At 39.3% G+C, this 18,821-nt stretch overlaps 1 protein-coding gene across 3 annotated transcripts in view; it reads left to right on the top strand.

Moving 5' to 3' along the window:
* The window catches only part of tub (TUB bipartite transcription factor), a 44,505-nt gene that overhangs the window by 18,629 nt on the left and 7,055 nt on the right, over positions 1-18,821 (top strand). The window contains exons 1-6 of one of the 3 annotated variants that reach the window (XM_069697595.1): positions 2,736-3,144; positions 11,836-11,887; positions 13,419-13,581; positions 14,777-14,914; positions 16,613-16,768; positions 18,018-18,139. In XM_069697595.1, the coding sequence (XP_069553696.1) occupies positions 3,107-3,144; positions 11,836-11,887; positions 13,419-13,581; positions 14,777-14,914; positions 16,613-16,768; positions 18,018-18,139 (669 nt within the window). In that variant the 5' untranslated portion in view covers positions 2,736-3,106. Of the gene's footprint in view, positions 1-2,735; positions 3,145-11,835; positions 11,888-13,418; positions 13,582-14,776; positions 14,915-16,612; positions 16,769-18,017; positions 18,140-18,821 lie in introns of those variants that run through there. The other 2 variants (XM_069697593.1, XM_069697594.1) reach the window with 2 other exon arrangements.

The raw sequence follows: 18,821 nt of genomic DNA, 5'->3' as shown, positions 1-18,821 counted from the left end.
AGAACACTGTTTGCAGTAGTTTTCTTTAAAAAAAAAAAGACAAACCCCGTCCACTCCTGCCGCTCTCATTGCCAAAGACAAACTTCAAAGTCCTTCCTTCAGCATCAAATATTAAGCAGGGTGCTGTGCTTACACCTGTTCCTCGCTGGAATGGCTTGTTCCATTTACTTCCACTTTCATCGCTGATGCACAGGGCACGCACCATTAACCACAGAGGGATTTTACTGCGCCATTTACTATATTTCACTACACAGACTTTATAACGTTTGTTTAAAATAGTCATATGTAATGATTCTCTTCTTTGCCCCCATGTTATATTGCAGTTAAAGGGGGTGGGTAATCAGTGTGTTGCTCAAGGGCACGGGCAGAGCTGATACCTCTTGGCATGGGGGCTTTAAGTCCCATTCTCAGATAGACTTCATGTATCCCAAATGACTGTCAGCCTGATTCACAAATACTATTATACTTTCAACAAGGAAGATAATGCGGGCTGGCATTCTTGAGCTTTTTCTCATAATTTGCTTTATAATGGGATGATAGGATAAATTACAAAAATCCAGGCCTCCTGGGTTGTGATAAACACTATGCTGTCTCTTTTAGTCCTTCATGGGAGAAGACCTGAACTTTTCTTGTGTAGTGGAATGATGATTTTTTAATTTGCAGAAGAAGCTGCGTAGGAGGAACATCTTGCTTTACTGCCAACCTCAGTAAAATTCTAACTATCAGCTTTCCTCTCAGTGATTTACTATTTATTCTGTCCTGAAAAACCGGTTCACATATTTTGTAACTTGACATTTTTTAAAGGCCATACGATTAGAGAATGCAATCAGTGTTTCATTGTGCTTTCAGTAAAGCCTTTGATGCTTATTGGCTGTACAGGAGGATCAAATTACATTGTGGCTTTAATTTTGGGTAGACCTGTCTACCAAGGTTAAAGATTTGTGATTGTTTGGCCATTTGTGTTTGTTGACAATTTTTGAGCAAAGCAATTTGAATGCGACACATTGAAAACCTTTGAAAGTATCGGATTACATATTTTTGTAATAACACAATACCTTTGTGCCTCTTAAACAACACCACAGAAGGAATACAGAGTATCTTAATAAAAGGTAAGAAATATAAAATGAGCTATAAATTAAGAAATCTGAATTTTTTTTAAATTTTAGTACAAGTCCAGCCATGTGTTTACAGAATTTTGAGAGAAAGTCATTGTGTTATTTATCATGCAGGCAAATTCCATTGTGGTTATTTTAACACCTCAGTTTTTTAATTAAAAAAAAATCTGCTTTTGTCATAAATTTAACTGCAACAGCCGTCTTTACTTCTCAGTTGGCTGTCACTGCTCTTTCATTTGCCACTTGGTTTACTTTGGCAGTCGACCACTGCAGTCTCCAACAGGGATGCCTGTTTTTGGCGTTAATAAATGACTGAGGGAAGATCCTAGAAGGCCCATTTTAGTGACTTCGCTGCTTGACTTGTCTTTGCTTAAATCACATTTTGTACAATGCTGAATGCTGTGATACAGCTCTACCATGTAACCACGTGTCTAATCTGATAAGCACATGATATGAATTGTGACCTTGGCAGAATGAACCTCACACTACGCGTCAACACATTACAAATGCCTTCGCTATCATATCTGTGTGTGTGTGTGTGTGTGTGTGTGTGTGTGTGTGTGTGTGTGTGTGTGCGCGCGCGTGTGTGTGTGTGTGTGTGTGTGCTTGTGTGTGTGTGTGTGTGTGTGTGTGTGTGTGTGTGCACTTGTATGCATTTTGTGTAATTCAGAACAGTTTGGCACAACAAATGTCCTAAATCCATGTGAAAAAAAACTCAGGAATTGGTGCAAGATGATAAAATACAGCAAATAACACATTGTGCCACCTGAGGATATTTTGCAGGGAGTCAGTAGCAGGCAAGATGCTTTCATCTATACCCACTAGAAATAGATTTCACTCCCCACATAAGTTTACGTAGTGTTGCAGATGATTTTACACATAATCACAAGTCGATCACACGTCTCAAATGAAGATATATGCTTGTTGATAGATTTGACATGAATTGACTCCTTGTAAAAAAGATTCGTTACAAGGAAGCCGCTTAGATTAACTGTCTATAGACGGACTCCTGAATAACCCGGGAGCACAGTGAGTGATGTGTGTTTGTGTGGTGACAGTGAGGGGCGGCAGACTGAGGGCGGAAGCAGATGTGTGTGAGAGAGGGACAGAGCTGTGGCACTATCACAGGGTGCCTTTGTCTGGCTGTAGAGAGTGTTGAATTAAAGGCTGTTAACACTAGTCGGCACAGTCATATGCTAATGCCTCTTACTCTGAGAGAATAAATAAATTATGGTCCAGAAAACACATCTGAGGCCCTGCTTTACATGCCTGATGCAACACAGATAGTGTGCAAGGAAGATACAGAGAGCGCAGAAATAGAGAGAGAGAGAGAGAGTGTGTATGCATTAGAATGAGTGGGTGGCACTGCACAGAAATAGAGTTAAAGGAGCATCAAAGAGGCAAGACAAAGGGGATTCTCTATAACCTTTCTTCCTTTTCTTTTTTTCTTTTTTTTTCGCTTAAGGCTTCGCACTCGCTGCTGCTTTAGGTGATGCTGCATGAGAGATAACGAGAGATAGATTGAGCAAAGAGGCAGAGTGAGATTTGGGCCGAGAATAAGGAGAGGAGGGGGGATTTAAAGGGAAAGAAACGGAGGGAGATTTAGATAGAGCCTACAGAGTGAGAGTGAGGGAAGAGAGCCAGCGCAGAGAAGGAGCAGAGGCGGTGGATGGGGAAGGAGAAGAGGAGAGGCATTGACTAGAAGCATACACATGGAGGAGAAGAAAACAGCTATTTCATGTGCTCGGCGTGCATGACTGAAGAGTACGGCTGTCTGACTGGATTGTTAGTCATCTGCTGCCCACAGCTAGAGGACATACAAAGCGACACAAGCAGGCTGGGAATATAGGGCTGCGTGCAGAGGATGAACAGCCGATGTGGGCTCTCCGGCTGTGATCGCTGTCCTCAGACCCCGTAGACACTTGCACTGGTGCTGTTGCAGGCCGTTAGCCTTGCAGTTCGGCAGCAGCAGTCAGAGCAGTTGATACAGAATGAGCTCCAAGCACTCCTCCGACTGGATCCCTTACAGGTACTGGACCACATTCCTGAGAACACAGGAAAGGGCACAGCATTCATCTTTTGAAGCAGTGCCTGCATGTGTGCGGTTTTCAGTGTTCAGTTGTGTGAGAGTCTGACGAGGAGATGGGACTTATAACAGTAACATTGAGCAGGCACAATGAAAGCAAACTATGTAATGATGGGAATTGGATTTCTTTAGGGGGATGCGGGGTCCTGGTGTGGCATAATATTTTGGTTTTCACTTTGATAAACATGTTTAGTGGAAGAAACGTTGCACCTCACTATTTATATTTTAGACTGAGGGTTTTCTTAAAGAAGTACCTCAAGAAAAAAATTATAATGCAAAAGTAAATCTCAGAATTTCAGCTTCATAACTATTGAGGGTCTTATATTGTTTCACAGGTTGACAAATATAATTTGTCCTGCATTATTATATTTGTTAACTTATTACTTAGGTGTTAAACAGTCAATAATTTAAGTATGTGCTATTCCATTGTATTCAAAAGTAGTAGTTTAATTTGGATGCGATGGATGCAAGTTGTGGTATCATATTAGTACATATTTGCATCAGTTTGTCTTTCCAAGTTCCTGCCTTTGTGAGAATGTGTGTTTAATGTGCATGTCTTCATGCATGAGTGCCAAAATGACCCGAACTGGATCATGCTGCTGATACAGTCCAGCCATTTGTAACGGACTAAAGTATTTTTTTGTAAATAACAACAAATTGGAACATTAATGGGCTTTTGGTCCTTTGTTGTAAAACCTATATCTGCTCTAATCATTTCAAGTGCCGTACTAAGGCTGCTGGCTCTTTGCTCTGATTGAACACCCATTGCCATGGTTTCCCCTGCTTGCTTTGATGCTATTGGCTAACGGTTGCTATAAGTTACGGGGGCAAACCACAAATTTCAAAAAGAGGCTCCAACAGGAGGATATCTGTGTGGAATTTAGTTTAAACTTAAGACTGTAGAGACATTTGTCTTTAGATTGCTTCTGTATAAAACAGCAAAGTTACAGCTTTTTATGGAATAACTGGATTGACTAATGAACAGCAGTGGGAAGAACAAGTACAGTATTTATTTGGTAATTCTACATTTTGACCTTCTGACACTTTCACTTTTTTTTTTTTTTCCAGAAAACATCTGGTGAAAGCTGAAAATGAGTGACAGGCAACAAAAAAAGATATAAACAAGACATTAATCATTTCCAGTATCTGAAGTTATTCCTTGGAGAATATGCAATTTGAGTGTTAGCGGGAGGGCGGGCGCAGAGGATTGGTGGTTTCTCAATGAGCAGGTTTTTTTCATCTCCTGAAGCTGCCATTAAAAATGCATGGGCCTCTGTGGAGAGTTGGAGGAGACAGCTGCATTGTGTAGCGCTGTCATCTCATTACAGATATCCAGTGTGTGCATTCACAGAAATCAACTAAATGAAGAGAAAATATCTTACAAAGAAACAGTAGTTCTATCGCAGTTCTTCTCTGTGGGGAGCAAATTCACCAGATCAGAATTTGAGCAGTACAAGACTCTTCTGTTTTTTTTCTCTGACATGGGAACTCAGGGAGGAAAGGAGGAATCGCTCGCTCTTGATAGAGAAAAAGTCAAAATTGTTGTCAAAATGCATTAACAGTCCGGTTTTATTTTACATAGCCTTTCCAGAAATACTCATTGGCTGATGTAAGAAATAATATCATGGTCTGTATGAAAGCACGAGCTGTATTATTTACATTCCTACCTGCAAGGTCAATTTTGCATCTGTACAATGCTCAACATTTTAATTTCTGCACAATCAGATCAGATTTTTCATGCATTGGTGCAATGCATGAAAAATTAAGCTTGCTTTTGTGTGGATATTGGATTGCCTCCAGTGTTGCCAGGTGCTGCTGCAGAAACATCGGCCAATGACTGCCACACATATAAAACCTAGTGATGCATATAAAACCATTTTAAGAGTGTAAAGAGGAGTCTCAACGACTTAACAGTCAAATCTTATCCCAACCCCCAGTACCAAATTCAGTTGTGGCTGAGGTTTGAGTTATTGAAAAGACAATATTTTTGTATTAAAAATCGATATTTTAATTGTTTTCAGTCAATTTTCTTTTTTTCATAATGCGCAAAATATATTTTACAACACAGCCAACAAGATTAATGCTAATCTTCATTAGTAATCAAAATCAGTCCTGAATTTCAAATGAGCTTCACCTGCAGTTGGTACAGATGGTGTATTTTCTGCTTCCACTAAGTTAGAAATAGTCGACAAATACACTTTAACATGATTCTGGGAAAATCTGAGAATTTGCATTCGGACATAATCAGATCCAGTAAACAACCAAATAGTCCAGCAGCTTCAAAAAAGCAAGGTAAAAGATAAGTTTTTATGGCAATAAAGGCTTTGCACATACACTTAAGGACAAGTATTTAATGAGAAATACTAGGAATTTATCTGGATTTTCAAATAGTCATTAAAAAAGAAGAAGAAAAAAAGAAATATATATATAAGATAAAAAGTCAGTTTTTGTGTTATTTCCCTTGCTTATAATGTTGCTGGGTAGTAATTTGTTATTACTGCTAGAAGGTGGAGGAAATGCACCTAAAAGCTGTTATCCAACCACCAATAAAAAAGTAGTAGAGGAAGAACAAGTTGCAACCAGGCTCTGGGGATTTGTCAGGTAAAATGTGTGCAGTGATGTACAACAAACAAACAGGACAAACAAGCACAGACAACTACAGCCGTTCAGTGCGTAGCTCCTTCAGACAATAAACAAAGATGAGGTGCAGTACAAATCTGCCAACATATAAAAAGTCTCCCACAACTCTGCACAACGGTTTGAGAGCAAACTGTTCATCCACAGACGAACAATCAACAGATTTGTCACCAGAAGAAGTGAGTTTGATGTTGGATGCGCAGTGCGTCCCTCATCTCAAAGATTGAAGATAAAGTAGGGTTTTCGAAGTTTGATGTTTTTTTTTTTGCTGAGCCTGAGTTTACAGTGTGAGTGAATCTGTTTTGTCTCTTTGGGTGTGTGGATGTGCAGTGGCGGATGAGGGCTGTCTCTAAATAACACTGAGATAGCTCCCAGCAAATATCAAATAGTATTTTTGATTGAGATGCCATCACTGATAAATACAGGTTTTCGTTGCTTTCCAAACAGTGCTGCGCTGCCATCCTGCACCTCAGCGTTCTCTAGTAAATGTTGTGATCTTTCAGAGATTATAAAATTTCAATGTGTTACTGAGTTTTTCTCGAGGAGGTTTGAGGGTTTTACCGGGTCGATATATATCGAGCATTTCCAACCTCAGCTTTCCATTTAAGCGCGTGACATTCAATAAGCACCGTCGTTTAACATCGTCGTTCTAAAGCTTCCTAAAACTTGAACATCAGTGTGCTGCAGAGTGACCACAGACTCTCCACACAATAATGAGCTGTTTGACCTGCACTGGAACAGCTCTGTTGATGTCATTATCATCCTGTCTGATGCCTATTCACACACTTGATTACTCTGATTGCAGACATGGAGTGCTTTGTTTGTCTGTATGTCTGACAGAGAGTGGGAGGTAAATACTTTTTTATTTAATCTGTGTGGGCCTCTGTCCTGAAACTAGAGTCGACAGCGCTTTACTGTATGTAGATGGAATATTTATTGATTGATGTCACGTGCTGTATCTGCAGGACTCCACTGACACTGACACTTTTGACATGAGGAGTGTAAAAGTACTCATCAACCATGCAGACAAACCACCTGTTCATGCTCTATTATTTATCACGCACGGGTAAGAAATTAAAAGAGATTCTTCCACAGTTGCCACAAAACAATCTGAGAAATAACAAATAGAATGTTTTTTTTTAACTCATCTACAAAATTGAAATTACATTTACTTTCAGTTATTTTGAAACACTTACAATGATTTCTCGATGAAAAGGAATCAACCAAATTCACTATGTAAAAACATACATTCACAATATATGGACAATCATTATTTGCACATTTATCAATTGTCAGCAATTTGCATGACAGTTTTTTTTAATTATTGAGAGGAAAATATCACTGGAAAGGTAACGGTATGTAAAATATGAGACGACTGCACTGATTAATTCCATGCAGAAAAATTAAAAGGTGCTTTTTTACAAGTTGCACAAAATAAATCAGTAACTGAATAAAATGGAAAAAGTAGTATCTGGAGACATTTTGTCACAATCTCTATTTGCATGTAAAAAACCTGATGCTTATTTAAAAAAAAAAAGCTATTTCAGTCACAGTTAAGAGTGCTCGGATTTATTACACCTCAGCAGACACCTCTTTAATGTATCCCATCCTCTTCCCTTCTGCTGTAGCTCATTTTCTCTGACTCTAAAGGAACAAATCTCTATTTGCTCTATAATTAGGAGCCCTTAACGCTTTCAGAGGTCTCCCAGATGCCTAACCACAGGAACTGTGGGTGAAATCCTGAAGCCCGTCGCCAGTTATTAAAAGCAATGGCCGTAAAAAGGAAAGACTGGATGCAAAGTGGAAACAGGCAACAAGCAGCTAATCACTGGTCCTGGATTAATATCCTGTTGTGTAGTTAATGGGAGCAACTATTCTATTCACCTTTAGTAAATGGTCTGGAAGGGTTTGATTCTCTTCAGAATCAGGGGTGTATGAGGTCATAATCTTTTCGTGTACCGTATTTCTTTAGTGTCGAAAACTTTTGATTCAAACCTCTTGGATCTACAGCAGAGAAAAATGACGGAACGTTTATACAACTGCACAAACTCACACATCCAGTAATAATGGATTTGTTGTCAGTTTCCTGTGCTCGATCTGTAGGTGTTTGCACTAGGTGAGTTTGACTTAGTCCTTCATGTACAAGTAACAGAAACAGACGGATGAACAAACTCCCACACCAACATGCCACAGGTCTGTTGAAGGTCATTTTAAATAAAAAGATACTGAATCAGTGAAAAGAGGAAGAGAACAGTTAACCGCTGCGATAATGCTAAATTTCTCATTTAAATCGATAACTGTAAAACTTTATGTCGCAAAACTGTTGAAAAATGATGTACAGTTGCTTCAGAAAGACTCAGTCTCGCTTTTTGTGTACTTTATTGTATTCTGTTTTTAATTTTAAACTGATAAAATTTGCAATTTTCCCTATCGGTCTACCTGAAAGACAAAGTGGAAACAGGTCTGTAGGAATTTTTGAACAGTTCTTAATCAAAAACTGGAATTTACAAAGACATTTAGACGTTTCAATAAGTACTTTGCAGGAGCCTATTCGGCAGCAGTTAATGTTTCGAGTCTTCTTCAGCAAATCTCTACAAATTTGCAAACCGGGATTTGGGAATTTTGCTGCCTTCTCCTTGGCAGATTCTCTCAAGCTCCGTCAAAATGAATGGGAAAAGTGAGCTGACATTTTCAGGTCTCTCCCTAGATGTTGTGTGGGGTCTAAGTCGGGACTCTGCCAGGGCCACTTGAGGACAGTCAAAGATTCTTCCTGAAACCACTCCAGTGTTGCTGCTTTTGTTCACTGTCCAGCTTAAAGGTTCCATATTTTACACTTCTCTTGTGTTTTATTTGCAGTCTTAATGTCCATAAGAAGATATTCTTATGGTTTTCATTCCCAAGAACCATCTCAATAGTTTTATATCTCCTCTTTTAAGCTTCTCTCTGCAGCTGAACCAAGAACAGCCTCTCTTGTGTCTGTCTTTAAGGCGCATTGATTGTGATTGACTGACTTTTTTCTGAGTGATGCACACCTTTGCTAACTCCACGGTGGAATAGCTAAATAATAAAATGTTGGACAGTGGCCCATGCTGAGGGCGGATATGTGACATAAGCGTGAGTTGGTGTTTTCAGTTTGGTCAGACTGTTAGAGGAGTCCTGGTGGTTCCAAACTATTTCATTATCATCGATGCCACTGTGCTCCTGGGAAAACTCAAGGATTTAGAAGTGGTTTCATACTCTTGCCCTGATGCCAGCGTTTTATCACAGAGTTACAGAGAGTTCCTTTGGACTTCATGGCTTGGCTTTTGCACTAACGTGTGAGTCATGGGATCTTATATACAGTTCTGTCTGACTTTCTAAACTCTGTTCAATGAAGTCCTTTGACAAATGGGAAATTAAAACAAACAGCATGGACTTGGCCACAGAGCTGCAGCAAAGGTCTGAATACTTCAATCATTTTGAGATTTAAGTTCCTCATTTTTAATAGATTTGCAAAAATGTCTAAAATCCTATTTAAAATGTTTCATTATGTGGCATGTGGGTTGATTGAGGTAGGGGAGTGAAGTGGGGAATTGCCAGCAACCTCATTATTCTTGTGTAACAATTCCCTCATCATCCATCACGCAGTCCTGCTCTCCTTTCATTTAGACTGCAGCACGGAACGAATCCTCCCCCAACATGCCAAGTAATCTTTATTAGCAAGGTGAAAAATATCTCTTAAGAAACATTTTGTCACTGATTTATATCGATTAATGCTGATTCTGATTTTTAAGTAATCCTTCAAGTAATGTATTATGTTACAAAAGAATACACTTGCCTGTTTAATCAATGTAAACTTTGTTTGCGTTTTAGTCAGTCCTTATTGTGATGTGTATTTCCCGTTCGCAGTTCACAGGTTAAATAGTGAAATATACATTTTCTAATGGATAATGAAAATAGCTGCAGCCATGGTCTTGTATGAAACAAAGATGTGGCAAATGATTTTACATTTCCCATGTGTATATTTTTTGCAATGTGATGTGATTACATGTTTTATATAAGTGTGCATAATACTGGAGCTTCGGCTTTGAGTCTACTTCTGTGCAGTTAGTTACTAAAATGTTTGACCCTTTATCTTAATGTTTGTGTGTTTATAGATCATCAGATAATGACTAAACTACTAAACAACTAAAACAAACTGTAAATGTTAATCTATGTCTGTAGACATTCTTGCACCAGCAGGTAGGCAAGTGTTTTGTCGTGGAGAGAGAATGAGTCTCCAACTTGCTGAAATCATTTAGAAATTAATTTTGCCAACACTACACCTGTACTATTCTGACCTTCAGGCATTATGCAAGGGTGTATGAAGTATCAAGTGTTATTCAAATCATTGCTGGTGTTCATGCAGAGAAAGATATAACCCAGTTGTGTTGAGGACAGCAGACTGTTCAGGAAAAGCTTGCTCAGAGAATCCCTTTTACCGACTGAGATTAGATATGTGTGCTTTGTGTTGTGTAGGTAATTGTGCACTGCGGTGCCGGGCCAATCTGGTATTCTCACAGCGAGTCTCCATGATTTCCTTTTGTCCTCACATTCTCTTTGACCTACATCAGATATTAAATTTGCTGCAGAGGACACAGGAATGCCTTTGAGAGAGAAGAAATATTCCACCGAGCACATGGAGAGTAGCATCTGTCACATCCCTCTTAAACAAGATAACATGGAGGGAGACTCGTACGCCAAAAGAACTGAGGCTAACAATCACATTTCTTTATCGAATGTGTGGTTAAACATGGCACACAAAGTCTCTTTCATCTCATGCAATGTGTCCAAAGTCATCAGCAATAGTGACACAGCTTCCAGGGATGCTTCCAGAGAGCCAGACTGAGGAATACTGAGCATATGGATAGCAGAGAGGTGGATCATGCAGCAGGAGGGGGTTAAAAAGTTCCTGTGGATCCTTTGATATTTTCTTCATTATGATAATTGTGGCCATAAAGTCATTTTATTTATACAGCTCCGAATCCTAAATGTGCCTCAAACAGCATACGAGCGCCACCATCCTCACATCCTCTAACTCTGCTGTTCCCATGACAGACGCTTCTGTCCATATGTTCACTCATACAGTGATCTTTAACATGAGCAATGGATTCAAAGAGAAAACTGTGACAATGTTGTTTGCTGCGGTAGAACTTAATCTTTGTTGACGTAGCTGAGGAGATATGCACAAGTTCCTCTGGTTACAGTCACCCATGGCTTGTAATGCTTTCTTGTCCCCCTTGCAGCATTTATTACTTTGTCATCTTCATTATTGAAGGGCAGTTTTTTAGGTGATCCATCTATTAAAGTACAAATGTTGTCATTAAAGTCCTACATTGTGCTTTTGATGAGCCAGACTGAAAACAGAAACATCCTTATCCAGGATGCTATGACACTGAGCTCAGTGCCCCCGTCCCTTATACACGTATCATGCTGACTGTGCTTTGTATCTGAAGCCTTGTTGTAATGTGCTGTACACGTTCTCATTTGTGTCTTGCCCATAATATGCCTTTGTGTGCGGCAGATAAGTGAAAACATATTTGCTGCTCACATTTAAACATAAGACATTTACTAACTTGAATTCCTCTGTATTTTAACATTGTGGTAGTAAATAGTGCTCAACATAAGAATACACAAAGCTATAAACTCACCTTTTATACAATACATATACTCTTCAGGGAATAGTGACCCCGGTATTTTGAGGGTGTGGCAGTAATTAAAGGCATGAGGGTGATTCAGGTTTCAATATGAAAACAAAATGCACTGTTTCCTGAAGTCCACCACCAAGCTTCATTACCATTTATATTAGGCAATAAGCATAAATACTGGCAGATACTTTAAGTGTTTAATTTTTCTCTTGCAATTCAAGAGCAGCAAGTTAAATAACTAAAGCAGTTTGGAAAATGTCCCTCTCTCATTACAAACGGCTGAGGAGCATTTTCAGCGTTTTAACCTGTCCCTTCCTCTTTTTCTTTGCAGCACTTTAGATGATGAGGGCACCAACCTCCGACAGCAGAAACTGGACAGACAGGTACGTCTTTGCAGTTCTGATAATGGAGCAACACAAAGGTAAAATCAATTATAGCAGGGCAGTTTTGTCATGACACAAACTTATCCTGCTCCATCATGGAACCACAGATGGCCAACTGTAGGACTTTTTATCTCCAGTAAATAACATACAAAACCCAACACCAAGCAGTCTTAATTCAAATGTTCTTAGTGGTGTTTACAACCCGAACAAATGTTTTTTTCATGGCACAGGTATACTAATACAATAAATAATATAACAGATCTACTGCAAAATCACAACTTGGAGAGTACTGGATGCTTCACTCAGACGGTTTGGCAGCTTCACACCCTGCCAAGTGACACTGCTGTTGTCATTGCTTGTTGTCAGCAACCCTGTAACCAGGCAAAACAAGCACAGACTGCTGTTTCTGATGTCCTACTCTGTTTCTAAAGGAATGATATCTGTGGAGTACTCCCTAAAATGTCTTATTCTGCAGTCAGAGCAGCAAATACTCCTGCAGTCTTGTCCTAATTAACCATTAGGAACGCCTTCAGGAGGTCGGTTCCTTAACCTGTAGTGACTCACTTAGTCTGGCTTTAGGCATGTAAGCATCATAAGCCAAATTATTATTGATTGAAACATTTTTTAGTTTTTGATATTTCTCATTGTTTATAGGTAACATGTTAGTCAAAGGGAGAGAAGCTTGTTTGTAGTTGTGCCTTTCAAAGCTTTTGCTCCAATGTTTAAGTGCTTCACCCAGAGGTCAGAGTCTTCACCTCCAAATCCATGTACTGTGTAAATGTAGCCGCTGTGCACGGCCTTCACTGTCCTGCCACAGATGGGAGCTTTACTGGGCATATTGTAGACCCTTAGCGCATCGCTGCCGGAATTCTCCACTAATAGAAACTGTGAATATTTTATGAGCTCTGGTTTGAAGACTTGCATATAGCTGACAGTTAGTCCAGATGAATAGATCTATCCAGCCTGAGGTCGGGCAGCACATCCCTAAACATCAAGCATTGTTCTCTGGGCTTAACAGATTTATCATAGACTGTGTTATTGCTGCTGGCTTTTAAACCCAACTCTCTGCCTAAAATATGACAGTTTACAAGAAAAATGTAATGCCTATTAAGAGATCATCTCAAGCAATTAAAAAAAAAAAGTAAAACAATTTCATGTTCTGTTTTGTGTCTGAGAAGCAGAGAAGAATAAAGCTTTAAAACTTTGCCTCTTGCAGATGTTATATGGTTCTCTGTATATAACTTAAACAATTAGCAGCTAAATGTTCACATAATCACACACTGAAGGAATTTTGGATTATCTGAGTCTGTAGTAATAGTATCATAGTTATGTACATACAAACAGGTTTCAGACATGACATATCTGGCAACTGTCAGGGTGAATATGGCGACTAACAAAGAAAAATAGTTTGTTCTGAAATTGATGTTAACTTTAGTTCCATCGTAATTTTGTTTGATTTTAATTTGTTTGTCATTTGCTGACCCTGTCCCCTTCTTCCTGCCTGTACATGTTTGTGTGTATGAAACCTCAGCGAGCGCTGCTTGAACAGAAGCAGAAGAAGAAGAGGCAAGAGCCTCTGATGGTCCAGTCCAATGTGGACGGGAGGTCCCGCACTCGTCGGACCAAACAGAGCGAGGAACAGGCCCCGCTGGTGGAATCCTACCTCAGCAGCAACAGCAGCACCATCTACCACGGTAAATTAGACTGGTCCTCCTCTGGGGCGCTGCTGATTCAGAAAGCTCAAACAGAGGATTGAAGAAACACATCGATTGAACAAACAAAGATGTCAGACAGATTGTTTGATCAGTCTGTTTCATTTACAGAGAATATTTTTTCTTGAGCCAAAAGTGATTTTATTCTTATCCAGTTTTTGCTCTTCCAAGTTTCCCAATCAGAGCTGTATTCAGCCCAGTGGGATTTCCTACTACAGACTATACTGTATATATAACTATAATACCAGCTGAATACTGATAACTGTTGCTAATATTACCACCCTAGGAGCTATACATCATACTGTAACAGTTACGTTTTGCAAGGTTTAATGCAGTGCTGCAAATCCAAACACTCATGAGCAGAAACCTGGGATTGATGAGGTCTTTTTATTTACACATGGAGACCAGAGTTCAGCATCTAATCCTCGTTTCTCAGGGCCGGTTTCTGGGCTCGAGGCCATGAACTGTCACATTTCCTGCAGAGAGATGAGGAAAATGTTGACAAAATGAGTCTCTGCAACAATCTAATATTCTGATGGAAAGAAAGGAAATAATAACCTCATCAATCCTGCCAAAAAAGTGTCATAAATCTTCTGACATTCTTTCACTGTTAACCCTATACTGTATTTCTCTACTTTAAAACAGGGAGAGATTGCTTTTTTATTTTTTGTCTAAATGGAAACTCTATACCCGCTGTGATGTCACAGTGTCATTGAATATTGTTCCCATGTTGAGTAAAAACATCCATCTATTATACTCAATTTCCATATTTTTCATAATGAAAAAGAAAACATCAAATATTCACACATTTCACATATTCACATATTTTAATGGCTGCAGGGGAAGATGATTTTATTGTAACACATAATCACATATTTAAAAATATACATTTTAGATACTAAATGTCTTTAACTACTACAAAATTAATGCAACCATTGCCTTCTAATTTCAGGCTTAACAGTTACATTCTCATATGGAAGAGACTCCAAGAAACACAATATCATGTAATTTGTTCATGATATTCAGTAGAAACACTGTTTTGTTTTGAATTTTATACAGTATAAGGGTAATATTTCCATGTGTGTAATTGTAATCGTGCTCAGCCTTATTTTCTTCTGTCCTTTCTCTCGGGTAAACCTGCATATGTGCTGCTGGTCATCTCGGTCGCTGTGTTCAGTGCAAGAAGCTGAACAGGAGGAGGTGAAGGTGGTAACGGACACACAACCGCCTCGCTCAGCCAAAAAGGGCAAAGCATCGGCCAGCTCCACTCCACAGAGCGGCAGCGACAAGAAGGAGAGGAAGGGGAAACACAAAGGTCAGCCTACCAGTATTAAGACAAACGGGTAATCAGGCACAGTGAAGAATCAATAAACGTATTGATCTCAAGTCCAAATAAACAGATTAAAGTCATTAGAAACAGTCCTCAAAATAACAAAACAGAAGAGACAAAATCCTTATTGTCCAGCAGCTGCAGCTGTCTGTCCGCCGATAATGTTTCCCCTGCTAATTTTTCCAGCCACATCTGGCAACAAACATAACTAGTGAAGCTGCCCTCTTCGTCTCGTTGCGGTGCCATGCTTGTCAGAGCTCAAACGTCTGAGATGATGTATGACACGCTGACACAGCAGAAGTGATGACATAAATTAGAAGAGGAAAAAAACGAATGTAGAAATGGTATGTTATATCTATAAGTAAACTGCTTTGATAATTTCCCTTTGCTTATTTGCTTTTCAACATTCACATATTATTGCAGACTGAGGACGACGCAGTATATTAAAGTATTTTCCATAAGTGGCAGAGCAATAAGAAAAGCATGCAGTCAAAATATAAGAAAAAGCATTACAACAGCACCATTCCTCATCTTTGCAATACATCATTTTCTCCCTCGTTTCTGACATCAGAGATGTTTGTCGTTGGATCTACTGCACTACAATAGATGCTCATCTTCGGAATGACTTTGTCCCAGAAAAATACATGTTAATGGATTCAACTGGGGTAAAAGATTAAACAGGCCAGTAGTGCCAAACTCACCATTAATGGAGCCATCTCACTCTGATTCTTTCAAGCATGAGCACACACCGTGCACTCTGAAACAATCAGCCACAGAATAGATTAGAGGTTCTTCAATTTTCTCAGAGGGAGTAATTCAAGCTGCTACACAAATAAAACATCCATCTAAAATTAAACATCCAACATTCATTTGAATCACATCTAAACAGAACAAGACAAGCGCTGACTGACTGCCCCCATGCACAAGGCTTTCCAACAAGGCTTCCAGCAAGTGTAATCATGGAATGAAATATGCATATTGTTTACACACTTAAGTTTAATGTTATTGAGTCATTTGTCATAATTATAGGGTGGGCAGTGTACAGTGAGTGGCAATGCACATTCAATATTTAAGATGTACTTTTAGAGCTATATTCTACATTTTGTGTAAGTATATTTTGTTGATGTTACATTACATTACATGTACGTGTATATGTGATGTATATGAAGTGCTGGTGCAGGACTGTAATTTACCTTTGAGGATTTAAAGTAATCTATAATTATCTCACAAAAGCTGAACTGTATTCATTAATACATGGACCTGTGGTTAACTTTGTATATTTTTTTTTTTATTAATTACACAGAATTTCCACAGTGAAGATAAAAGCACCCACATGCTGTTTCATAAGACTCTACCTCTAAAGACACAGAAAGACAACAAGCTGGAAGAGAGACCAACTCATTAGACTCGCTTCACATTTTTAAATCAGCATGCTATGAATGTATTTAGTCAGGAAAAAGCTTTTTCACCATACAGAGCAACACTGCACCACAATTAGGTGGATGAGAGATGTGGAAATCTTACCACTCTTAGTCAGGCTAGTTGACTATGTGATCAATTCCTGAATCGTTGTTGCAGTTTTATGCAAACATCTGCCTTTGTTTTACTTCACCATGAAATACTGCTTGTTGAACAGTAGCGAAGCTTTCTGATGGAGTTTTTTCTTGTGGGGTTGTGACTCAGCAGCGATCGATGGCCTAGCTTCCCAGCAGGAGGATGGTCAGATCCAGATCCTGACAGTGGGTCACCCCATCACAGAGGAGGGCGAGGCAGAGCCTGTTATGAGCTGCACTCAGTCGCAGAGTAAACAGGATCTACGCGTCACTATGCTCAAGAAAGGTACTGTCAGTGGTCAAGAAAGCTTCTGTTACTGCATCAACAATAACACAACCATTAGTCCATGTTTACCTTGTGGTCCACTGCTGTAGAACTTTGGCAGGAGGAAGGAAAACACTGACTCGTGTTGAAACCTTCAACTGCAAATAGATATTCCATTTTAAAACCTGAATCAGGTCAGTATTCATATTGTAAACACTGAATACTAGCACACTCATTAATTGTTCCCTATGTAACAACCACTCAGCAAAGGGAGATTTTGGACCCTTAGAAATCATATTCTTTGTCTTCATTGACCAGGACAGTGTCTAATATTTGTAAATGACATATCTATCAGATGAACTACAAAACTCTTGTCCTGCGTGCAAACGGAGAGCAGGACCGTGATGTGCACGGAGGGGGAAGCTGTAACCTTCATGAGGAGCTATTCCAAGTTTCAACATCAGCTCCTGTGTTACACACAAGTGTGCTCCACACTATGGTTTGCCCTTTCAAGTCATAACACTGTTTTTAGGACTTCTTTTCTTGTGATGTATTTGCATAACATTGAAATGCCTTGCAACAACAGTATTAGTTATCGTGTAGGACTGAGGATAATCAGTTGGTTCCTTTCCACATTTCCCAGGAAACACAGCCAAAGAGGACCAGCGTGAAATGTGGTGTTGAGTTTTTGGACAGCAGTAACATTAAACCTCTTTAGAATGGATGATTGGACACAGGTTTCTAGGAAACTCTATGAAGTGTTCACTGCTATAGCTGGTTGACATGAGATCTTTATTATTTTCTAAACTACTAGCACATCAATTTTGATATGACTTTATCAGCGACACTTGCCCTGATATCAGTATGTATGGAAACGTCAGATACTAAAGGCAATAAACTTAATGCAATGGAAATGCTCTACTGGTCACACTACTGATGACAACAAGACAGACTGCAGGTAAGAGACAGTCCTGCTACAACATCAAAGATAAGTTTACTACTGAAGTCAAATATACTCAAAACCCCTGTGGCTCTCAGTGAGTTCTGACACCTGGTTCAACCTATCGTCTCATGAAAACGTGTGACCTAATTCTACACACAAATGTGTGTCACAAGTTTCTCTATTTAAGCCTCAAACTGTGGAGATGATTTTTATGTAACCGGGAAGAAGTGTGACTGTTCCTGTCGAAGGGTTTGTTTCATGTTACCAATTAAAAAGCAGAGAAAGCTCCGTGACTGTCATTCTGTCTTTCTTGTTTTTTCTGTGAAGGTATATCCAGCAGCATGAATTTTGATGAAGAAGAGGATGATGAAGATGAAATTAGCTCCAGTTCTTCGCAGCTCAACAGCAACACGAGACCAGGCTCCGCCACTAGCAAGAAGTCATGCAAGGTAAAATGAATTTCATAGCACATATTTATAGTCTTTCCGTGTATTCTCTCCAGCAACCAGTGCTTTTAATTACTGAGTCACAAGCAGCAATAAAATGCAGTCAAAATTTTGTGGCCAAGCTGGACTCTTTAAAAATAATTTCATGGCTGAAAGTACAGTAATAGACAAATAGAGCTTAATGTGGTACAAATGAAGTGTTTTTGCAGTTCCTTCTTGATGTTTATGTGCCGCACCAATCAAAGCCATTTTGCTGGTTATGTTACAGTGTGGCATAAGTATGAAGCTGCTGGAAAAACAATGTCATACCTCGTCTCTTGCTGTGGAAAAACAATCGCGGATTCAAATATGTCAGGGCAGGAAAACTGTATTAACACTCAAGGAAAAAAAAGGAAACACCTGTTGTGTTTGTCCAAAAATTATATTCATTGGCATAATGTGGAGAGGTTTCTTCAACCAGCTCACAGTTAAGGACGTAAATACTCTTGCTTATATTGAGTCACCAAAGAACGTTCCTTCCATTGGTCAGTTATACATAGTGGTATCATCATTTTCCTCTCCACGTAATAAAGATTATGAAAGTATTTCAGTAAGCAGATAAATCTCGCAAAGAAGAGCATTGTTTCAAATTTACAACGTGAGCGTCTGGCTTTCGACCTTTTCATGTTCCACAAACAGACACATG

This window comes from Brachyistius frenatus, unplaced genomic scaffold (genome assembly GCF_029030835.1).
Source record: "Brachyistius frenatus isolate BFR_SWC_R1_liver_20210118 unplaced genomic scaffold, ASM2903083v1 Contig_24, whole genome shotgun sequence".
In the NCBI taxonomy this organism is placed as follows: Eukaryota; Metazoa; Chordata; class Actinopteri; family Embiotocidae; genus Brachyistius; species Brachyistius frenatus.
The sequence above is the reverse complement of the archived record's forward strand: the minus strand, read 5'-3'. Positions and strand labels throughout refer to the sequence as shown.